Source organism: Oryx dammah, unplaced genomic scaffold, assembly GCF_014754425.2.
Source record: "Oryx dammah isolate SB20612 unplaced genomic scaffold, SCBI_Odam_1.1 HiC_scaffold_11, whole genome shotgun sequence".
In the NCBI taxonomy this organism is placed as follows: Eukaryota; Metazoa; Chordata; class Mammalia; order Artiodactyla; family Bovidae; genus Oryx; species Oryx dammah.
The window spans coordinates 48039883-48065216 of NW_024070195.1; the positions used below are offsets into that span (position 1 = coordinate 48039883).

Here is a 25334-nt window from a genome sequence, read left to right on the forward strand (position 1 = left end):
AGTCCATGGGTTTGCAAAGAGTCAGACACAACTGAGTGACTTTCACTTCATTTGAGGGACAAAAGTTTTAATTTTGATGAAATCCAGTATGTTTTTTTTTGTTGTTATTACTTACAGTTTACTGTCATATTTGAAAGTCCATTGCCAAATTCAAGGTTATTGAAAATGGACACTTGTAGGAGTCTTAAAGTTTTAACTCATATTTAAGTCATGAGTCCACTTTGAGTTAATTTTTGTATATGATGTGATATACAGGAGTCCATCTTCATTCTTTTCCATGTAGATGGCCAGTTGTCCCAGCATCATTTACTGAAAAGACCATTTTTCCCATCATAATCATCTTAAGACCCTTGTTAAAATTTCATTGGATGTAATTATATGGCTTTATTTCAATACTCTGTAGAATCAAGGTTCCCAAAGATTCTATAGTGTTGGTCAGTATGTTTGTCTTTTCGCCATTTGACGCTTTTTTTGATTCCTAAAATTGTAGTAGATTTTGAAATCAAGAGGTTTGAATTTTCCAACTTCATCTTTTTCAGTATTGTTTTGACTGTTTGGAGTCCATTGCAATTCCATGTGAATTTAAGGACTGCCTTTTTCATTTCTGCAGAAAAGGCCATTAGAACTTTCATAGGGATTGCACTGAATCTGTAGTTTGCTTTGGGTAGTATCGATATCCTCTCAATGTTATGTTTTTATCTGTGGACAAGAGATTTTTTTTTTTTTTTCTGTTTATTTAGGTCTTTAATTTCTTTCAGCAGTGTTTTGCAGTTTTCAGCATATGTGTCTTTCATCTCCTGGTCACTTTGTGTCCTTTTCTGATAGTTGATTGCTAGTGTTAAAACTACAAGTGGTTCCTACAAAGAAATGTTCTTGTATCCAGCAATTTTGCTTAGTTTACTTATTAGCTCTAATAGTTGTTTTAATGGGTTTTTTAGGATTTTTCTGTATATGAGATCATGTCATCTGTGGATATATATTATAGTTTTGCCTTTTTCATCTGCATTTGAATGCCTTTTCTTTCTTGCCTGTTTGGTCTGACTCGGACTTCATTGTGTTTTTGAATAGCAGTAGTGAAAGCAGGCAGCCTTGTCTTGCTTATTCTTGATCTCAGGGCTAAGACTTCCGTCTTTCACCGTGAATATACTAGCCATAGATTTTTCATAAATGCCCTTCATTATGTTAAGGAAGTTCCTTTCTATTCTGTGTGTGTGTTTAAACATGAAAGTGTGTTGGATATTTTCAGAAGCCTTTTCAGCATCTGAAGTGACGGTGTGGTTTTTGTCTGTGGTTTATACATTGATCAGTTTTCATGTGTGAGCCACCCTGGCATCAGGGGGATAAATCCTGCTTGGACATGGTTTATAATACTTGTAATGTGCTGCTAGATTTGGTTTGCTAGATATTTTGTATCTTGGATTCATAAGGTTTATTGGTCTATAGTTTTCGTAATGATATCTTTCTTTGGCTTTGTTGTAAGGTAATAGCTGGCCTCTTGAGTTGAGTTAGAAAGTGTTGACTCCTTTGTGGAGAAGGACTTGAGAAGCATTGGGCTTTCCTGGTGGCTCAGACAGTAAAGAATTTACCTGAGGTGCACAAGACCTGGATTCAGTCCCTGGGCTGGGAGGATCCCTGGAGGAGGAAATGGCAACTGGTGGGCTACAGTCCATGGGGTTGCAGAATGTCGGACACGACTGAGCAGCTTTCATTCACTCACTTGCGAAGTGTTCAGTTTAGTTCAGTCACTCAGTCGTGTCCGACTCTTTGCAACCCCATGAATCATCGCAGCATGCCAGGCCTCCCTATCCATCACCAGCTCCCGGAGTTCACTCAGACTCACGTCCATCAAGTCGGTGATGCCATCCTTTGGTACTCTTTAAATGTTTGATAGACATCTAGTCTTGGGCTTTCTTTGTTGGGAGCTTTTTAAATATTCAGTCTCATTGACTATTATAGGTTTCTTCAGATTTTCTGTCTTCTTAGGTCAGGTCCGGTAATTTGTGTGTTTCTAGCAATTTGTCCATTTTATCGAGGCTACCTCATTTATTGGTATGAAGTTATTTGTAGTATTCCCTTATGATCTCTTTCAATTTGGTGAGGTCATTAGTAATGTCCCCGCTTTCATTGCTGATTTTAGTCTTGGTGTCTTGTCTCATTTTTTTTTTTTCCCCTTATTCAGTCTTTGTCAAATTTTGTTGATCCTTTCAAAGTAACAAGTTGTTTTTTAATTTTCTCTATTGTATTTGTCTTCTCTATTTTGTTTAACTCTAATTTTTATTTCCTTCTTTTTGTTGGTTTTGGGTTTAGTTTGCTCTTTTTCTGGTATTAAAGTTAGGTTATTGATTTGAGCTTTTTCTTCTTTTTTATTGTAGTGTGTACAGCTGGAGATTTCCCCATAAGCATTGCTTTCTCTACATTCTGTATAAGGCTTGGATGTTGTATTTTTGTTTTCATGTGTTTCAAAGTATTTTCCAATTATCCTTATGATTTTCTTCATTCCTTGACCCATTGGTTATGAATGTGTTTAATTTTTACGTATTTTTAATTTTTCAGTTTTCTTTGTGTAATTGATTTTATCCCACTTTGATCACAGAAGATGTTTTCTATAATTTCAGTATTTTTAAAATTATTAAGTCTTGTTGGGCCACCTAACAGATGGTCTATCTTGGAGAATGGTCCCTGTGCACTTGAGAAGAATGTGTATTTCTTTTTGCTGGTTGACCAAAAGAAGGAAATGGCAACCCACTCCAGTACTCTTGCCTAGAAAACTCCATAGATGGAGGAGCCTGGTGGGCTATAGTCCATGGGGTCGCAAAGAGTCGGACACGACTGAGCGACTTCACCCCCGAGACAGCTGATGTCAAGTCTCTGTCAGATGAGTCCAATGCCTGTGCTTCCAGGGCAACAGTTTGTATTCATTTCTCCTGTGAATGGACCCTACCTACTTGTTTCTTTCCAAACTTTATAATAATTTCTAGAAAACTGGACATTTTAAATATTCCAGGTTGCTAACTCGGAAAGCCTGACTGTCTGTGTATGCTTGATCTGGGCTCTTCAGCTGCAGTCACCAGCCAGTTGTATGCAGTGACGGTTCAGCACTTGAAGTGTGGATGATCCACACTGAGATGTGCTCTGAGGGCAGTGGTGAGTTCAGGGACCAGCTCTCCTGGGAAAAGAAAAAGACCTTGACTTGTGTCACTTGCTGATTTTGGTTGTGTAAATACTCCTACTGGACTGATGTCACATTATCAACATGATGTTACAAACCCTTACTTGGGAAGAGATGTGCTCAGCTCAGCTCCCACACACCAGCCAGTGTTGTCCACTCCAGCACACTGCCTGCCATAAGGGGAAAATGCATGCCAGGTTGCAAAGAATTAATATGAAAAGCAAGTATAAAGTTTCTTAGTAATTATATTTTTATACTGATTATATATTGAAATGACTGTAAACAATACTTAATTTAAATAAGATGTATTATTTAAATTAATTTCATGTTTCTTTTTACCTTTTTGCTTGTAATTTTAGAAAATTTAAAATTGCAGATGTTACTCATTGTGTTCCCATTGCTGAGTATTTCTCTAAATGGTTAATTGAGACTGTTAAGTATTACAGTGATTTGGTCCTATTTCTATATTCATATTTTAATATTTGCTTCTAACATACAGTCGTGCTTAACCTATTAGAGCCAATATTTACTTTTACATGTTGACCTATAAATGAGTGAAAATAAGGCTACTCATTTTTCAAGTTTTGATGAATGATTCATCACTTACAAGTGTATTTCTGTACTAGTATAGTCCATGGGGTTGCAGAGTCAGACACGACTGAACGACTTTCACTTTCCTTTCTGTACTAGTGTTGTTTAAACTGTCTTTTTATTTTTCACTTTGTTTTTTTTTTTTTTTTTTTTTTTAAGAGAAGGAGAAAATGTGATTTAGGAATTTTATTCAACATAACCATTAATGATTATTTTAAAGGAAAATCTAATTGGTGCTTCTGGGGAAAATAATAATGATATTAAAACCTTGAAATATTTAAAAATGTATGTTCTTTATAGTTTTTGAAAGGTTGATTAACCTCTCTTTCTCACAGCCCAAAAATTCTCAAGAAGTTAGTGACCATATTAAATCTAAAACTGTTAAATGCCTTTTAATGAAGAAATCTTTCAAAATAGTTTAAAAGACTTAAAAGTAACACTTTGTCAAGATTTTATGGCAAATATAAATCTCAATGACTCCTTCTTCGGTGTTCATATACTGCTGCTGCTGCTAAGTCACTTCAGTCATGTCCGACTCTGTGCAACCCCATAGACGGCAGCCCACCAGGCTCCCCTGTCCCTGGGATTCTCCAGGCAAGAACACTGGAGTGGGTTGCCATTTCCTTCTCCAACGCATGAAAGTGAAAAGTGAAAGTGAAGTCGCTCAGTCGTGCCCGACTCTTCGAGACCCCATGGACTGCAGCCTCCCAGGCTCCTCCGTCCATGGGATTTTCCAGGCAAGAGTACTGGAGTGGGGTGCCATTGCCTTCTCCTTCAGCGTTCATATAAATCTGACCTAAAACTCCTGTGGTCTCCTTAGGTGAGGAGCACTTATCAGTGGAATGTGGTATCCATCTGTTCATTGCTTTATGAACGGCAACTGCTCTCAAGAGCAGCTTCCCTGTCTGTTCCATCTCCATGAGCATCTCTTCTGATTTATAAGAATTACTGCACTTAGTTTTGCTTTTCTTGATGATGTAGTTGAAAATATGTACATTGTTCTTGATTAATCTTAGAACAGCATGAAAAGATGATAAGTTGAACTTTAGCATTGGTGTCAGGAGGATATGGTTCCATTTTTGGCTTTATCATAAAAACCTCTGAACATCTAACTTAATATTTGTGTATATCTTTCCTTTTCATTAGGCTGAAGAAGAATGGTCATTTGAAGATTATTTGATATTGTTCAAGGTGATTCAAAGAAAAATCACTTTGAAAGTCAAATAACATATGCCATTTGTTAACCAAGGCTACTAAAGTTTGCTTTCGGTAAAATTGAACTAAAATGGAAAACATAGTCTTTATTAAAAACACATTCAATTCTGTTTACAGTTATGTATCTTTCTGTCATTACTATTTATTCATGTGGAATTTCTGGTATCTGTGGAGGAATTTCATTCAGTCACGTATGGTCACTGTCTCTTTTGATACTTATAATAAAATCCACCTGCCTTCCTGTGGACAAAACACTGTTCTCCCAACTTAGTTCTGTTTCATGATCCGTTTTATAGACTATTCTCCCAGAGGATTCCTCCTGTGCTGGCCCCCTCCCCCCCCGCTTTTTTTTGGAAAAGCAAGCTTAAGCTATACAGAATTAAGTAATTTTTTTTCCATAAGAAGTGTTTCAGATTCTTAGTCTGCTTGCTGTTTAGCCATTTCAGACTTCCTGGTAGTGCTGACCATCAGTTTGCAATGTAGTTCTTATTAGACAAAGTTTCTGTTTCTAAATGTATATGTGCATGTATGTGTATGTATGTGTGTGTGTGTGTGTGTGTGTGTGTGTGTGTATGTATAAAATATGTATGCATACACTCAGTCGTGTCTGACTCTTTGAGACCCCAAGATCTGCAGCCTGCCAGGCTTCTCTGTCCATAGAATTTTCCAGGCAAGGATGCTGGAGCAGGTTGCCATTTCCTTCTCCAGGCTGTCTTCCTGACCCAGGGACCAAATTCTTGCCTCTTGATCTCCTGCACTGGCAGGCAGATTCTGTACCAGCTGGGCTATTGGGGAAGCCCATATTATATATATATATAAAGTATATATATATATTTATTTTTCTCTTAATCCTCCAGTCCTTGGAAAAACTTTATTTAAATGACAGATGTTTGGTTTCTCCTAATTTGGTTTGTTTTCAGTAGAGTATCTGATACATCTCTTTTTATAAAATCTTTGAAAAGATTGTCAGGGATAAATCCTTTTCATCATTTCCATAAAGATCACGTAGGACATAGTGATTCTGAAGTGGCTTGCTTTTATGCTAGGCAAAAAACAAACAAACAAACCAGGATACCCACAAGGGAGATGTAACTAGTGAGTAAAGTGTGGGATTGCGATTTGGCCACACTCCTCTGCCCCTCTCCACAGACTTGACAGGAGTCTTGCCTGCCCTCCCCTCCTGCCCTCTCCTCAGTCTTCTCTTTCTCTCCCTCACCGATTCCAAGTTCACTTAGTTTATGTTTCCCTAAAGCTTAAATCCTTTAACCCAAATGTTAGACATATCTTTAATAATTCAAAACCTTTATTCAAATACAGTAAAAGACAGTGGGACATTTTCTCTTTTGGGGGGGACATTTTCAATATTTGTGTTTTCATATTGTGGATGAAAGTATAATAAGGATATGATGTAATATGATTATTAAACAGCATAATACATCTTTCAGAAAGCCTCTTATATTTAGAATTTAGCTGACTTGCAGGACATTTCAAGATTTATGAGGGATGCCAGGGTACAATTCTCTAGCTAGAGAAGGCCACCATTTTGGATCAGATTCTTCCAGGCATTACAAGGGCCTAAATTGCTGTAAGCATTCTTTTTTTTAACATGTTTGCATATATATGGGAAGAGCAGATTTAGAGAGCTGGTAATTAAGTAAAATAACCAGAACAGTGTCTGATACGGATGGAGCAGGAGTGTAAGATGCTCTTATTGTCCCTATTACTCCTCACCTTGAGCCCATCCCTGTCCCTGCAAAGGCAAGCAAGCAAGCAGAACAGCTTGCACTGTGTCCAAGTCTGGTTCACTGTGGTGGGGTCTGCGTGCAGGATGTTCGCTGGGGGTGTTCTCAGGGTTGGCACCTGATAAGGAGGGAGCAGAAGGGTGTGGTCTCTCCCCTCTGAGGGGGATGGCCCCGTGACTGGTCCCTGATGGTGCATGACCTTTGCGTGCTGCGTCGGTGGTCAGAGTTGGGCTGCTCTCAGCTGCCCCCAGCTGCCAGGACAGCCCGGCCTTCAGTCTCGGTGGCCTCTAAGCCTGAAGACCTGCGTGCCCATCCTGAGGGGACGGCACAGCCTCAGTTATCTGCCTCCAGGAAAAGCTAGTGGGACACCAGATGTTCAAGCCAGAAGTTGGGGTGACATCCACGGCGGGCCCCAGGGCTCTCCAGGATGTCCCCTGCTCTCGTTATATCTCCCCTTGTCCACAGTCCGTGTCCCCCCGGAAGTCCTTCATATTGAGGTCAGATCATCTCTCTAGTATGTTTGAGAGTCTGCCCATCCCCAGGAGCCTTGCCTGGAGCTTCTGTGCCTCCTTTGCATGTTGTCCTGTGTCTGGGTCGCTCTGATGCTTTATGCTTTATCTCCGTCTCCGTGGTTCATTGTTACCACCTGGTTCCATCCTCTGCAGACGCTCATATTGAGCCGCCCCCACCTTGTAGCATCCTCTGAGCCCCTGTCAGGTCAGTGCCTGTTCTGGACTGCTTGTTCCCTTGTTTGTCCTTCCCTCCAAACCGACTCTGTGGCCTTACTCTCCCCAAGGGCGTAAGTGGTATCTTTCATCTCTATAAACCCGACGCTGGACTCCCTTCCAGGGGCCGAGTGAATGTAGACCACATGGGTGGAGACAGTGACTGACTTGGTTCACAGTCTGAAAGCTTGTCTGAGAGGTGTGGGCTGAGGCTGCTGTGTGCACAGACCAGGATAACTATACACAGCAATGGGAGATTTCTGCCTTTGGATTTCAGTTAATTTGATGGCACGTTGTCACTCTCTTCTCCAGAGTGTCCTCAGATATGACCGGAGAAACCTCTCAAGCCCTTTTAAAGCCTGTGGAAGAACTGAATTAAGTTAGTGATTATTTTCTGTGGTGCTATACCAAAAAAATAAAGAGAGAATTGGAAATCAAGTGTCTAATTGCAGAGGTTCTGGTAAAAGTACTCTAAGACAGATTCAAACAGAAGGAAGTTTCTTTGGGGAGGAAAGACATTTATTTTATGGCTCAATAAACATTTTCTGAGCACCATCCATGTTCCTTAGTTTTCCATATGTTCAAATCTGGAAACAGAAAGATGATTAAGAAACTGTGTTAGAGCTTATAGTCTGGTGGCATTAAAGGGCATAATTAACTATAATGAAGTTTGAGAAGTTCTTTTATAAATGCTAGTTGAAGAGCCAGAGGGAGAAGACCTGCTGAGGAGAGAGGGGGTAACACCAAGGAGTGCTTCCCGCAGGAAGTGACATTTGCATTGGGTGAGGAGGTAGGGGTAGGAGTCCCCTGCAGGGAGGTCAGGCTGGTCAGGCCATAGAGGCAGCGTCCGTTCAGCATCAGCAAGTATGATTGGATGTGTCTGCATTCCAGTCACCTTCCAGATCCTGTGAATATAGCAGTGAGCTAGTAACATGGCCTCTGCCTTCTCGGAGCAGACCCTCCAGTGGAGACAGGCAGTAGAGAAGTCCACTGTGCTGAGACAAGGCTCAGCTGGGGTCGGTGAGCATGGTCAGATAAGGTCCTGGTGTGTTCTGGGCAGCCTGGTCCTGTGAGAGCTGTGAACACAGGTTCCAGGAACAGACTAGTTGAGAAGTGCTAGCCTGGTAAGCCTTGCCCTGAAGAAACTAGGGAATTCTGGACTAGACCAAATCAAACAGTGCATTAGACCAAAAACACCCTCTGAGAAATCACTGGAATTTTGTGAGCTGAAATTGCAAAGCACATCCCATGGGAGAAGCTGGGCTGGAGGTGAGGCCCCAGGATTGGTGGGGAGGAGGGCCCGGGGGAGGCTGTGTCCTGACGGTCACTGTCATGCAGGAACCAACAACGCAAGGGTCAGGCCTGGACTGCAGGGAAGCTTCTCTGGGGTTGGATCAGCAGCAGTCTTGAGTAAGGATGGAGGAACCAAGAAGTTTTGCCATAAAAAGGGGATGACGAGGGCCTGAACAATGGGGAGGAAAAGATGGGTCTTCAGGACCTTTGGAGGTAGAAATAATTTAATTGGCTAACTATTATAGACAATGAAGAGTGAGTTAGAAGAATTCATGGCACGTGGTGTTTTAAACACATTGCAGCACATTTTCAGGAGTGGGAACCTTGCCCCTGACTTGGTGAAGGTTATGGCAGGGTCATCATGTGTCTGGGAGAAACAGGAGCCAGATAAATGAGCTCAGAAGTGTTCTGGACTCTGCATCATGACTGTTTCTCTCACCTTCAAAATAAAGTTAGAAAAGGAGCTGGAAAATATCAGCAAATATCTCCTTGAAAGTTTGACTTTTTAAGAAAGAAACACGCTTGTTATCACTTTTAAATAAAACAGAACATGACCTTGAGTTAGAGATAGTTAAGTTGCGTATCTCTCCACCTGTCCCCCCTTGCAGCCCAGGACGGGCAGGTCGCTGCATCCCGCCGCCAGAGAAGCCTCTGGAACTTGTGGCAGGTCCCAAAGTGAAGGTGTAGAGGAAGTGTCAGGGAGCTGAAGTTATAAAATGTCATTGCCTTGATGATAAAATAGTCGATGAAGTGTAATTAATAATGTTACCAAACTTAGTAAGCACAAACATGATGAATGTCTTATAAAAATGGCAAACTGCACTGTTTAAAAAAAAAAAAAAGGAAAAATCATCTAATATTCTTCTTGATGGACTTCAGTCAGCTGATAAGTAGTTTAAGATACATAGAGAATTTTCTATATATAGGTCTTTAGTTTCTTTAGGTAGATATATTCCTAAGTATTTTATTCTTTTTGTTGGAATGGTGAATGGAATTGTTTCCTTAATTTCTTTTTCTACTTTCTCATTATTAGTGTATAGGAATGCAAGGGATTTCTGTGTGTTGATTTTATATCCTGCAACTTTACTATATTCATTAATTAGCTCTATGTTCATCACAGCACTGTTTATAATAGCCAGGACATGGAAACAACCTAGATGTCCACCAGCAGATGAATGGATAAGAAAGCTGTGGTACATATACACAATGGAGTATTACTCAGCCGTTAAAAAGAATACATTTGAATCAGTTCTGATGAGATGGATGAAACTGGAGCCAATTATACAGAGTGAAGTAAGCCAGAAAGAAAAACACCAATGCAGTATACTAACACATATATATGGAATTTAGAAAGATGGCAATGATGACCCTGTATGCAGGACAGCAAAAAAGACACAGATGTGTATAGTGGACTTTTGGACTCAGAGGGAGAGGGAGAGGGTGAGATGATTTGGGAGAATGGCATTGAAACATGTATAATATCATGTAAGAATTGAATTGCCAGTCTTTGTCTGATGCAGGATATGGCACGATTGGGGCTGGTACGTGGGGATGACCCAGAGAGATGTTGTGGGGAGGGGGGTAGGAGAGGGGTTCATGTTTGGGAACGCATGTACACCCGTGGTGGATTCATGTCAATGTTTGGCAAAACCAATACAGAATTGTAAAGTAAAATAAAAAATAAACAAATAAATAAATTTTAAAAAAAAAGATACATAGAGAAAAAAGTTAAAGAACATAAGTTACCAAAATATAGTAGTAATGTTGCAGGAAGGTGGACCCCTTCCAGGGCCCGAGACTGGGCTCTTGTCTAACACTCGGAAATGAATTGTCCAAGGAGACACATGTGCTGACAAAGCAAGAGATTTTATTGGGAAAGGGCACCTGGGTGGAGAGCAGTAGGGTAAGGAAACCCAGGAGAACTGCTCTGCCCCGTGGCTCGCAATGTCGGGTTTTATGGTGATGGGACTAGTTTCCGGGTGGTCTTTGACCAATCATTCTAATTCAGAGTCTTTCCTGGTGGCGCACACATCGCTCAGCCAAGATGGATGCCAGTGAGAGAGATTCTGGGAAGTGGACGGACATGCACTGTCTCCTTGAGACCTTTCCCAAACTCTTCCGGTTGGTGGTGGCTTATTAGTTCCATATTCCTTATCAGGATCTCCTGTCATAAAACAACTCATGCAAATGGTTACTATGGTACCTGGCCAGGGTGGGCGGTTTCAATCAGTGTGCTTCCCCTAACAGTAAGATACTGCTTTTCCTTTTAATTTTTCTTAACCTTCTGACTACTGATGAAGTAGACTAGAATGATTGTTGTGCTTTCCGTTTTGTACTCTAGCCTGGAAATACTGACATTAAAAACCAAACTCAAATTGCCATTTGAGCAATATTCTTAGACCTTCATTGGAATTTTTCTTTAAATAATAAGCTTTTGTTTTCAAATAAGCCTTTATTTAATACGATTCTTCAGATTGTTTGCATTTTTCTAAAGCAGAATTAAGAAACTTCTAGTGTAGGCATCAGAATTGGCACTTGATTTGTTTTCCTTCTTAAAGGACTGTTTGGTACCGATGCTGGTTCATGAGGAAGCTGTGGTGTGTTGTCTCTTTCCGAAGGACCTGGGAGCGGGGAGACTCACGCCCCTGCTGGGTGAGCGCGGTGGCGGGCAGGCCATGCAGAGCAGCTGTGGGCCCTGTCCTGTGGACCCATTGCTTGGGCCTTTCACACTCTGCTCCCATCTGCCTCCCTCACCTTCCTGTTTATGTTTTCTTGTCTCCTTACGTCCCCTCCTTCCTCCGGTAGAGCTTCTCACCCTGTGAGTATGTGTCTCTCTCTCTGGTTCTTTCAAACCCCCACTCTGGCCAGCCCTGCCTCTGAGCCCAGCCTTGGCGAGCTGGCCCTTCAGGAGCTCAACGAGACAGACACTGTACAGAAAGTGCTGCTGCCTGACTACATCCTCATTCTGGCTTTTCTACAAAAATGTTTTTTCTTTAAAAAATTTTAATATCGTATTGAAAGGTTGTTGTTGAATCACACAAAGATGCCGGAATTCTTGGCCTCGGGAGGAGACGAATTTAATCCGGGGCCAGAGACGAGGCTTGATCGCTTAGAGCTTTTGTGTAATAAAGTTTTATTAAAGTATAAATGAGATAGAGAAAGCTTCTGACTTAGGCATCAGAAGGGGGCAGAAAGAGTACCCTGCTGCTAGTCTTCAGCTGGATGTTATATAGTCACTGGCAGTCTGTTAATAAAAGAAAGGAATGTCTTAAAACTCAGAATGGCACCAGGCCCCTCACCCATAGATGCATTTTGGGATAATCTTGGCACCAAATGGTTCATTCTGGGCCATAAAATGATTAATTTGAATCTTGAAGAAGGGCAGATCACCATACAAATAGTTTCATTTACATAGATTAGGGGAACAATATCTGAGTATAACATACTGGTTTGTCAAGTAGGTTCTGAACCAAGAGGTGGGAACTGGCTTGAAGACAGAGTTTGGGGTAAATGCATAGTATATTAGCATAGCTTAAGATAAACATTTCCATAAGAGAAATGCATTGGTTATCTCTAGGTTTGAGAATAGTTAACTTCAGGGGAAACCTGGTGTCATTATGACAACAGAGTATTTTAAGAGAAATCTCCTTTTAAATTTGTATAGAGAAGGAAAAAATATCGCTAGTTTGTTTCCTCCTGCCACTTGAGAGAGATAAAAATGTCTGACACTTGCAGGCTATTTCCTCCATTTGGAGACCCCTGGCCTTCCTGCCTGTTACCGTCTCAATATGCAACACATGATAACACAAAAAATATGTAGGCAAGCATATTATGAACTAACTTGCTGTGTACCTGTCTCCCCCACCAAGCATATTTTTAAAAAACATGGTTTCAGCTTCAAGGAAAAGCTCAGCACTTCTGGTTGAAGTTAACATCTCTTCGAGCTCATGGTAGCCTGGCTGTAAGTCAGGTACATCTGTCCACAGCCCAGGGGCACGGACTCTTCTGTTAAAACTTAGCACTTTAGAAAAGGTCACTTGAATTACGACTACATGAAACATTTAAACTCTGAATGAGACCAGCTCTTCCTAAGACCCTGAATTTCAGGAATGTAGTACATAAAACCATATAGTGCTGTGCTGGAGCGTTTTCACGTGGAGCAGCTGTGGCGCCCCCCCACCCCCCACCCCGCCATGATGGTCAGCACCTGCTGTAGACCACCCCCTCTCTCCCTGGCTGTCCCCTGGATCCCACTGTGAGCTCACCTTCTCTACCTGCCCCTGGCACAGCAGGCAGGCTGTCCTGGGAAAATGTGTATGTTTGTCACACCTGTGCTCAGAGCGACGCTCCCGTTCCCCCCGGGAGAACCAGACTTCACTCAGTGCCCAGTTCAGTTCACTAGAGTCCTCCCGGAGCTTGCTTAAACTCATGTCCATCAAGTCGGATGCCATCCAACCATCTCATCCTCTGTCGTCCCCATCTCCTGCCTTCAATCTTTCCCCATCAGTGCCAGGACCCTTGCATTTCTTTTCATGTATCTCTTTAATGTAGATCATAATGGGAAACTACGTTTTTATTTGTTTGGTTTTTTTATTTGACTAGTAATGATCCAGCCTGACCTTTTCTGTGCTGTGTCAAGTCCATTCTCTACATCTGCATCTCTATCCCTGCCCTGCAGCTAGGTTCATCAGCACCATTTTTCTGGATTCCACATGTATGTGTTAATATACAGTATTTGTTTTTCTTTTTCTGACTTGAAAGAGTGGGTGGGATGAATTGAGAGAGTAGCATTGACATATATACACTATTGTATGTAGAATAGTTAAGTGGAAATTTGCTGTATTGTGCAGGAAGCTCAGAGGGTGTTCCGTGATGACCTGGAGGGGTGGGATTGGAGGTTCAAGAGGTAGGGAATATATGTATACATGGAACTGATAACATAGAGCTGATTCATGATTCATGAATGATTCATGTGTATGGCAGAAACCAGCACATTAGTATAAACCAATTATCCTCCAACTAAAATTTTTAAAAAATAAAATAAAAAATAAATTGCCAAAAAATAGAATAGTAATGTTTCACATTTTCTATCTTAATGTAAAACACATAAGTTTTTTAAGGAAAAACTGTCTCAATGAAAATACGATCATTCAACTATAAGATTTTTCAATTTTTAATTCTTTCCACAGTTAAATGGCTTTGAGTAGACAGGCACCCCTAGGGCTTCCCAGGGTGCTAGTGGTAAAGAACCCACCTGCTAATGCAGGTTCAATCCCTGGGCTGGGAAGATCCCCTGGTTCAGGAAATGGCAACCTGCTCCAGTATTTCTTGCCTGGGAAATTCCATGGACAGAGGAGCTTGGCAGACTATAGTCCACGGGACCCACAAACAGCCAGACATGACTGAGCACAGACAGACTGCCCTCTTCTGGGAAGGTCTGTGTCTTCATAATCCCTACCAGTAACCCCCAGTCACCTGAGGGCACCTTTCTCTCAGCTTTCCCTACTGGCTCACTGACCATCTCCCAGGCTGGTCACTTGTTACCTGTCTTCTTCCCTCACTCTTCTTCTTGGGACACAGTTCATCCAGTGAAAAACACTATCACCTCTTCCCCTATTGCACCTTTACAGATGTGCAGAAACCTCATCCACTCAGATGTGCAGAAACCTCATCCACTCAAATGTGCTGCTGCACAGTCAGCAAAGTTGTTTAAGGACAGATGGGCAAATGATTTATTTATGAATTTGCAAGAAAACTTTCAATAAAAATTCTTCATAGGAAGATGAAATAAAAGAGGAAAAGTAAATGGTTTTCATTAAGGAAGAGCCTAGTCTCTGGAGTGGAGTAGGAATTGGGGTAGAAAGAGGATTGTTGTATGATTTTTTTTTAAATCTAAATTCAATTTTTTAATGGAACCTAAAATTTCAAGATACATCATCTTTCCTTGCATTCTATGGTTTCTGTGTCAATTTCTCATAATAACTTTTTATATGTGTACCTTCCCCAACTACGTAATTTTACTATTATGTTTCTTACATATTATAAAAGTATTGTTTTATAGTATGTTTCCCAAACATATACATTAGATTGTTATATATAATGTTACATATTTATTTTGCAAGATATTTAATTATACCATATATATATTTATGTATAGATATAAACAAGAAGTGTGTATACATAGAATAGGATATTAGATTCATTGTTTTGCTTTTACATAAAGGGAATTTATTCCATACCACACAGTTGAGGTTTTTATCTGTTCCTGTGAACTTATTTTTTCCCAGGTAATTTATGGCATCAATTAAACTTAAGTTTATATTTAAAGTCCTTGCTTCTCCAAGATTATAATTCGCAGACCTTCACACCTTGGTATCACTGATGTTGGCCAGTTCTCAACTGCAAGTTCATCTCAGCACAGTTGACTTACCTATGTGTAAAAACAGTGGCGAATATGAGCTCAGAATGTTTGAATTACTTTAAAAACTTTGTGACTTTCTTCATTTTAAAGATTTACAGTCATTCATTTTAAATTGATGTGTTTTTCATTTTGCTCTAATAATTCAAGAAAAGTGGACAGGTCACATGGGTAGACAGGCAGGATCCTGGGTGCTGTGATTGGTTGGCATTTACACAGTTCTTTTATGTAGGATTTAGTAAAAGGTGACCTGAAATTTAGAAATGTAATCTGTAAGACAGTCAGAGAAAACATTCTTTTAAGTACACTCTTGTCAGTATAATGTGCTGCTTATTCTGTACTGTAATTTTTTTTGTATTTGTCAAAAGATGTAAGCTATATTCAGTAAGGAGGACAGCAAGAATTTGAGACTTCACTTACATTTCTTTTTCTGATAAGAAGTTCATGCTTTTTAAAAAGGATAGAAATTAACATTTCTCCAGAATTATTTTTTTCCTTCATTTGAGGCTATTTCTTACTTCCAGCATTGTATTGTTTTATGAACATGCCACACATATATTTTATTTATCAGGAGAAGTGATGAAAATTTACAAATTTCAGCTGGCATTGCACTCTGCTGATAAGGATGGGAGTTTACATGGCTCTGAAGAAGTTACATGAAGTGGAATTGGGAAGCAAATTGTATTTACACAATATGGGATGATGTTCCTAATAGGTGTTCAGAACAGACTATTTACTCTCACATTTTGCTGAGCTTTACTAGAAATAACTTCATTTCAAAAAGGACAAATCTGATTGAAGGCAAAAGCATTCCCTCTCCACAGATACTCATCCAAAGGGTTTACATTAGATTTTCCTGATGGGCACGCAGCTGTAATTTATACTATTTTTGTACAAAGTGGTAATGTGGAAAATAAAAATCTAAATAGTATACTTGATTGCTTCATGCACCAACCATTTAAGTTACTAGATTTATATTTATAATTTTGGAAGATGTGTTGCAATATGATATTCTGATAATAACTGTCAAAATCATAATGCTGGGATTTCTTTTCATCTTGTTGTCAAGGTAAAGTTATTGAAATTCACAGTCAGTAAGTCAAAAAGATCACTTCTTATCTCTTATCATCAGTGGTTTAATGCCGACCTAAACAGCTACTGTATAATGTCAAAACTATCACAGTGCCCAGGCTGCAGGGGTGCAGCGTGCCACATGATTTAATGCATTTCCTGTCTGGAATGAAGATTATGAAAACATCAGCAAGCAGGAGCTACAGTGGTTTAGAAGAAAACTAATTTCTAATTTTTCTTTCTCTTTTTTCCCTTCATTTTTAGATTTTGGATTTAGTAAAAGGGACACATTACCAGGTAGCCTGTCAGAAGTTCTTTGAGATGACACATAATGTAAGTACATTTTTAAACTTTATAACTTTATCCTTTGTCTTCTGTTACTCAGTGTTTCATTCAGGAGTTTTTGCTGCAGCAGTAGAAACCACTCCAGCTGTTTTCAGGGGAAAGTGATTTATTACACAACATGAGGTTGCTTATAAAGTTTATAGTAGGAGCAGGGAACTAAGCTTGGATGCTGCAGAACCAGCAATGGTGTAACTAAGAAAAACTACATTCTGAGAAAATCTTACTTTACTATGGCTACCACCCACCACTCCACTGCTATGGATGAGACCAAGGGTTGGCAGATTTTCTGTAAAGGGCCAGTGACAGGTCCACGTGCCCTTTGTCACAGCTGCTCCTCTCTGCTGTCATGCAGAAGCAGCCTAGACACTATGGGAAGGAGCAGGCTTGTGTCTGTCCCGGGAGAACTTTATTTATAGGAGCCCATGGTGGGCTGGACTGGACCCTCAGGCCTTAGGTACCCAATCCTCAGAGTAGGTCTGGAATGCTGGCTGCTGTTGTCCAGAAGAACCAAAGGCTTTTGCCATCTTCCTTGTAGAAAATTGAATGCTTTTACTTGTGGCTGCTCCCTCATGCTACTCTAGTCTGTTTCTTAGTCTCATGTTTATCTGCATGGCAGACCGTAGGTTATGCAGTGGACCCCCAAGCTGCAAGGGAGTCAGGGAAATGTGTTTGGTTGTTTTCTTGCCAGACTTCTGTACAAAAGGCCTGCTGGTAGGTTCTGAGAGGTGTAATGCTTAGGTCACAAACTCGGAGGTCTGCAGGGGTCAGGCAGATAACCCAGAAAAGTGAAATTGCCTGAGATGAACACCACTGAATTAGTCACACTGCTAGAGGTGTGAACATTGACAAGTTTTGCGGCTGTGTGCAGGCTGACAGTGTGTCTGCAGGTCAATTTAGCTCACAGACCCCTGTTTGCAGTCACTGGTCCTGATCATGGCTTTCTAACATGGGACAGAAGGCCAAGAATGGACCTGGGCCATGCACCCTTGAAACATTTTTTCTCTAAGTACATATTGCACATTTTTGGAGCCTAGTGTTTATTAGGTTTCAGAAGGATCCATGATCCTGCCAAAAAAGATGCTACATGTATGGAATTCATCATCAGCTACCACGGTACTTTAAGTTTTATAATCAGTTTTATGTTTTCTGGTTTTCATGAAATCATTTTCCTTTTGTGCTTATATAATTGCAGAATTTCTTACATTAAATTTTATAGGACAAATATATCTTATAACATCACTGATAATAAAATAATAATAGTATTGAATAATATCAGCCAACACCTACAAAACCCTTCACGTGTGCCAGGCCCAACACTTAGTGCTCTGGACACATTGGTCCTTTGGTTCACACTGCAGACTAGAGTAAGCCCGATCCGCATCCCCATCATGTCAGAGCTTAGAGAGTCTGAGGGCTTAAGGCCCTAAGGGGTGAAGCTTGGATTTGAACAGGCTGTCAAAGCCCTCACCTGGAGTTCTTGAACCAATCCTGACTGCTGTTCTGGAGCACCTGAAACTATGTAATAACAACTGTGGCGCCCATTAGTATTTTCCTGTCTAGATTCACAATCCAGCCTTCATAGTTTACTTTAAAAAATAAGCGGGCCTAGTAATTCAACATGACTCGCCTGAGGGACCACAGCTGGTTCGTGGGAGGTCTGGAAACAATTCTGGAGACAGAATCCTGGTCTGCTCTGGCCCGTGGGTCCAGTCCTCTTACTATTACACCTAACTGTTGAAAATAGTGTTTTTATTTAAAAACATAAAAATTTTATTTTTACAAAGTTGAAAGGACTAAATGTCAATGTAGTAGTGAACAACAAATTGTCGTCAGTTTTATTAAAATAGGAATCTCAACAGATGAGCCACATGTTTGGTGTTTTCAGCATCAGCCTTGCACAACTCTTTCCCCTATAGACTGTATTCTTTAATTTGCTTGCTCAACTTGAAAATTTTAATTTAATTTAATTCTTAATTATTTGTGGACCTTTTTAATTAAGAGGCCTTATAACTTTGACAAATTAAGGTCAACTTATGTAACCTTTTTTTTAAGAAGATATGAAAATTATATTTAACACTGAGTCTGTGACATTGCTAAAAAGTAAGAAGTGTTCATTTCTCAGATCTGCTTTTGCAGCATCTCTCCTATTGATTATTCCTGTAAGAGTATCACTGCTATTGCCAGTGTTTAAGACTTGCCTTAGATTAATGAAGATACACATGTCTAAATCCTCCCACATATAGAAAATCTACTTTAAACCACATATAAATCAATGGAATGAAAAGGCTGTTTATATTCACTAAATGTCTCCCTATAGATTTCTTGTTGTGAATCTCTCTCTTGACTTACTATTTTTTCTAATTTAATTTAAAAACAAAATCTATTTTTATTGTCATGTTGTTGTCATTCTGCCTGCTCTCCCCAAAAAGCCTGTAATTATTTTTTTGAGCCCTCTGTGATCAAACTCACTTTAATGAAAGTTTTGAAAATGAACCAGATAGCTGATAACATTTACAGCAGTGCTGGGATGGTTCCATATGGCTTTTTTTGGTAAGACCAGCTGCCTCATTATAAGCTGTCATTGAAAACCTCTTGATTAAAACCCAAAGATCCCATAGGTAAAACAGTATTGCTTCCATTCCTTCAGAATCCACATTTGCTACAGCAGATATATGAAACCTTTGTTACTGTGAAGGTCATCGTGTGCAAAACATGCTGATTTAAAGCAGATGTTAGAGAGAGATTCACTTAGTAGATTTCAAAGGCGGGCCTGCTTGAAATCTGTTTTTTTTTTAGTATTTTTAAAGAGCAATATTTTATATTGTAGTGATTTTTTAAAAATTTTGTCATACTCCGTTTGTAAATGAAAACACTAGGCCTTTGTGTAGATTAAACTCTGTATTTTAATTGAAAATTGTTTCTTTAGAAATAAATCTCTTTAGGTACTGAGTCATTCTGGATACTTATTTTCCAAACAACTTAGCATAATTCCTTTTCACTGTAAGAGATCTCTACACAAATCTTATTAAAATCTATCACACATTTTCCTACAATCTTAAATAGGGTACACCAGGTACACTTAAGCTTTTTAAGTCAGAACCCTGGGCCAGGAGCCACCACTGCCTCTTGTGTGGTCACTCATTGCAGCAGCTTCCTGACTCCTTCCCCAGCAGCTGCACACTTACCTGCCCAGTTCCTTCTCCTCCACACTGCTGCCAGGTCACTTGTAAAACAGAGAAATCTGACCATTTCAGTAACGTGCTTTTAAAAAACATTTAAAAAGTCTTCCCCATCCCTCTTAAGATGAAACTCAAAATTTATAATGTAGCCTATGAAGGTCTCCATCCCACCTCTTTCTTCGGCTCATCTTTTGTTAGATCTTTGCTTTGGACTCTGAGACCACAGGGCAGAGGGAAGATGCGCCACAGGATCTCCCTCTCTTTAATGCTTAACAGAAAGTAGAAAACATAATAATGAAAGAGAAAATTATTAACCACAAAGAAAAATATCACCAGTAGCAACCAAACAAGAAAAAAGGCAAGGAGAGAAACATTCACAGCAAACAAAATTGTGAAAATTCTCACTTAGTTTCCAAATATAGAATGAAGCAAACTGAACCTCACCCCCCTTTGTTTTTTAATGAGTAATAATGGGGTAATAATGGGGCTTCGCAGGAGGCACAGGTTCTGTTCTTGGGTTGGGAAGATTCCCTACAGTAGGAAATGGCAACCTGCTTCAGTATTCTTGTCTGGAGAATTCCACAGAGGAGCCTGGAGGGCTATAGTTTATGGAGCTACAGAGAGTCAGACATGACTGAGCGCCACCACCACACAAAGGAAGTAACTGCTAACTTTTAAGCATTAAGTGAAGTGGGAGATTTTGATGTGGATAAATCTCTTACTCTTATTTCTTTTTACTAATTGGATTTAAAGTAAAATCTATTTTCAATTGTTTATCCTTCTCCCCTTCCTCCCTAAAACTTCCTAGTTTTATGTTCCTGAACAGGATGAAAGATAACTTCCTTCAGCCAGAAATAAAAGTGAAAGAAAGAAAAATTTCAAAAGAAATACCCCATCTTAGAAGAAATACAGTCTAGTAAACAGAAGGAAACTCTTCATAAGTTCATCATGCTATCAGGCATCTTAATAGATGTTTGGTAAAATTAGCTTATTTAACAAAATGAGTTAAGAAAGGGCGATTACAGACCTAAGAGAGAAAGTTGGGAAACGTGACATCACACAGAACCTTGGTTACAGCCCTCATTTCAGTACCCTTGGCATTACTTAGCTGGTTAATAAAAATATTAATTAAAGGAGATTACATTTCAAATGTAACCTAACATTACATTTTGGGCTTCCTTGGTGGCTCAAATGGTAAAGAATCTGCCTGCATGCAGGTGACCTGGGTTCGATCCCTGGATCAGGAATATCCCCTGGAGAAGGGAATGGCTACCCACTAGTATTCTTGCCAGAAGAATTCCACGGACAGAGGAGCCTGGCGGGCTACAGTCCGTGGAGTCTCAAAGTGTTGGACACAGCTAAGCAACTAGCACAAACAAAACATTACATTTTAAGCTTAAAACATTTGAATGTTATTTATTTGCTAATTTTCTGATAAAAAAGGCAAAGTCTTTTGTTTGAGTGTAGTTTAGGGATGGGAATTTTATTTCATTTTTTTTTTTCAGAAACCATACACATAATACACCACCGCTGATTTCCAGTTTATGTTTCTTTAAAATGGAAAAAGAACTTAATGATAATACAAAGCAGTATGATCTTTCTCCCTGTCTTTTTGAGAATTCAGGTTGTTTTATTTTTAACTAACTTGCCTTTCTTGAATCTTTCCAAAGCATTTAATGTAGATTTCATAGACCCAACAACTCTTTCTTTTTATCCTCATATTTTCTTGGTTTCCCTCGTAGCAGCCCTGTGGCATCAGTGTTATTACCCCCATTTCAGCGGAGAAGAAACTGATGCTTAATATATAGTGAAAAGTGAAAAGTGAAAGTGAAGTCACTCGTTTGTGTCTGACTCTCTTTGACCCCATAGACTGTATCAGCCTATCAGGCTCCTCTGTCCTTGGGATTTTCCAGGCAAGGGTACTGGAGTGGGTTGCCATTTCCTTCTCCAGGGGATCTTCCCAACCCAGGGATTGAACTTGGGTCTCTCACATTGCAGGCAGATACTTTACCATCTGAGCCACCAGAGAAGCCTGGTGTATAAAATATAAATATGACCACATTTCATTTTGTTCACATTGAAATCTAATCATTCATTGACTCCACCGATATCTGAGATAGATATTTTGACAATTTTAACAACTTGAAACAAGGTGTAGAAAGTGTGTAATTAATGATCACAGAAGGTGCTAGCTTCTTTTTGCATAAAGTGACCCAACTATGCTTTTTATAATTCTTATAGACAAGTTTATCTCTAAAATAATATTTATAATGCTGTGATTGTAAGTTTGACTTTGCATAAAACCCCATAAAACAGATTTCAGAGTATGGCACCCCACTCCAGTACTCTCGCCTGGAAAATCCCATGGATGGAGGAGCCTGGTAGGCTGCAGTCCATAGGGTTGTGAAGAGTAGAACTCAACTGAGCGACTTCACTTTCACTTTTCACTTTCATGCATTGGAGAAGGAAATGGCAACCCACTCCAGTGTTCTTGCCTGGAGAATCCCAGGGATGGGGGGAGCCTGGTGGGCTGCCGTTTATGGGGTTGCATAGAGTTGGACACGACTGAAGCGACTTGGCAGCAGCAGCAAGTGACCTAAAGGCCTGAATTCTAATTCGGGCACAACTGGTTACTAGTGCCATGACTGTGTCTAAACCGTTTGGGTCTCACTTTTTTAGTCTGTACTTGGAGGAGATTCAATTTAAAGGATTCCTTATTTCTTTCCAATCTCTAGAATTCTCTATTTATAAAAGCAAAGCCTACTGGTTGAAAAAGTGCTGGGAAATAAACTTACTTTTCATGAAACACTTTGTAAAATGCAAACTTTATATTGAATCTCCCAGTTTTTAATGAATTGAGTGAAAAACAATATAATAAGTTCACAAAATGACTCCATTGTTAATAAAAATTATAGATAAAACATTCAGTAAATATTTTGAAACTAAGCAGGAAAAGAGCAGATAAAAAATTATTCTTAATGATCTGGGTAATAACTCTTAAGTCAGTGTGTACATTATCAATCTGCTATACACTGAATTATTATAAAATTATTGGTCCAACATATATCAACAATGACTACAGAGAATCAGAGAATCCTGGGATTTTCAAGTAAGTTTTACCAGGAAAGATCTTCTTTCTGTTTGTTGGTCTACTTGTTAAGAAGGTTCATCCTGAACTGTAATGGTAACTTTAACCCCCTGCTAATCCTTTTTAATCCACCATAAGATTGCACATATCTTTAATCACATCACTTCCCTTCTTAAGAAATGTTAGTGACCACTAAAATTTTTGACCCTACGCAGCTGGGTCTGGGTTGCTGACACAGCTGTCGGATGTCTCTGCGCTCTGGCCGTGGCCTCTCCTAGCCTTGTGTCCTCTCGCCCCTTTCTGTGCCTTGCACACCAGCCCGCCCGCACCTCCTGCTTTTCCAGGCAGCCCTCTGTCCCCTGCTCCTGGGGCCCCACTGCTTGCAGGCCCTCACCCTCATCGTCCCAGCTGTTACTCTCTCATCCTAGACTCAGCTCATCAGGAAGATCCTCCTCTTTTCTTCTCTTGTTTTTTAAACAAATATTGACCGACAAGATGCCAGGCATTTTGCTCTGAGGTGGGTGGGGAAGCAGGGGTCTGGGCTGGAAGTACCACTCTTGGTGCGTTACTGTCGGGGGTGGCTGGAGCTCCCTGTGAGTGAGATCGTGTGAGTGGTGGTTGAGATTTGGAAGGAGAATCTGTGTTTCAGGTGTTGAGTAGGTTCTGAATGAGGTCTGGATGGTTCTTCACACCCCCTTTATTTGTACTTTTGTTATGTATGTATTATTGTGACACACATCTGCTTCTTGTGCAGGTGGATGATTGTGGCTTTTCTTTGAGTCACCCAAACCAGTTCTTTTTTGAGAGCCAGCGGATCCTCAGTGGAGGTAAAGACATCAAGAAGGATTCTGTCCAACCTGAAACGCCCCAACCCAGACTGAGTGTCCAGAGAAGCAAGGATCCATCCTCCACTTTGGACTCGCTCAGCTCTGCTCTGGACATGGATCTGGAGGAGCTGGAGGAGTTGCTTCAGTGAATGGTTCCTGGGCAGTTGGTAGCCCATCTTCTTCACTGGCTTTTATTTCCAACTTCACAATTTTGCCTTTTTCTTTTTCGTCACCTTCTCTCTCTGCCCTATCTCCTTCATCCATCCACATGTGCATGCTTCTCAGGAAGGCAGGCTTGCAGGTAAAAACAAAGACCTCCAGTGTATTTTGCTTTGTCAAAAGAGAAAAAGTAGTATTTCTTTTGAAATATAACACTTGAATGATGTGACTTAAGTCCTTTTTTAGGAGAGAAAGCAGCCTTCTGGACTGGTTACTGTCGCCTAGAAACAGTACAACTGAGAACAGCTTTTAGTTTAACACTTAATCACTGTAATGTTGGCCCAGACCTTTTCTGGACCATCTTTGTTAATAAATATCAAAATGTGTATAATTGTATGTCTGCATGTAATTGTGAGACTCATATTATGCCTTTGCCTCAGGTTTTAATGTGGTATTCTGGAATATTCAACATATTGCCAAATTTTAAACTTTTTCTGCTTCCTTTTTCTCTTGAGTTGGCCATTTGAAGTTATTCTGCATTAGCAAGAGAATTTTTGCCCCTTTGAATGGGAGCAAACTCTACTGAGGTGAGCTGTGACTCAGGAATTAAGAGAAACTGAATGTATACAGTTGCTCATACTGTTATGAGGAATAGAAGGGTTTTATTATATAAAACCCTAGTATTCCTTTTCCGCCACTTCTGCTCTCTTGGGGGGACAGCCATCACTAAGGTGAGAAGGTTCTAAGTAAAGACTGAGGTGTTTCTTCATCCCACCCTCCAGCTTCCACAACTCACTGCTTCTGTGGTTGCTGTGAACTGCCAGCTAGGTTTGGTAGATTCATTGACTTCAGTGGTGACTATACTCGTATTTTTAGTAATGCCTGTTTGGGTGCCAGCAGGAGAGTTGGTTGTGAAAGGTCATAGGTGTGCCCCGAACTAGTGCCCTGCTCCCTGCCTGTCTTTGGTGATGCACCGTGTGCCTGCGGGTGGTGCCCTGATCTGAGGTATTTCCTCCCTGTGGGCGCTGCTCACTCACTAGAGCATTTACACTCGTAGAGAAATGTGACCCTCACTCACCGACTCCCTTGGATGCCATTCTACACGAGTCTCTTTTCCTGGAGAAGAGGGCCTTTGCCCTTTATCCCTTTTTAAAAAGTTATTATTATTGTAGTATAGTTGATTTGCAGTGTTGTGTTAGTTTCACATGTACAGCAAAGTGAGTCAGTTACACACATACATATATGCACTCTTTTTGTCCTTTGTCCTCTTTAATCATATGAGACACTGCACTGTCTGTCCTAAACAGGATCAGAGCATCAGAACCTAAAAATGTCAGGTGATCAGGTTTTTATCTTAGGCTGCTGAGCAAAGATTTCTCAGAATATTTAGTGACATATAAAGGAAATCAGTCCTGAATACTCATTGGAGGGACTGATGTTGAAGCTCAAACTCCAATACCCTGGCCACCTGATGTGAAGAACTGACTCATTGGAAAAGACCCTGATGCTGGG

The 25334-nt window shown here is 40.2% G+C and overlaps 1 protein-coding gene across 1 annotated transcript in view; it reads left to right on the forward strand.

Annotated features, from left to right (window-relative positions):
- The window catches only part of PRIM2 (DNA primase subunit 2), a 290358-nt gene extending 266132 nt beyond the window's left edge, over positions 1–24226 (forward strand). Inside the window, exons 13-14 of the mRNA XM_040249226.1 lie at positions 16489–16557; positions 23591–24226. Of these exons, the coding sequence (XP_040105160.1) occupies positions 16489–16557; positions 23591–23812 (291 nt within the window). The 3' untranslated portion in view covers positions 23813–24226. The remainder of the gene's footprint in view (positions 1–16488; positions 16558–23590) is intronic.
- The last annotated feature ends 1108 nt before the right edge of the window (positions 24227–25334 follow it).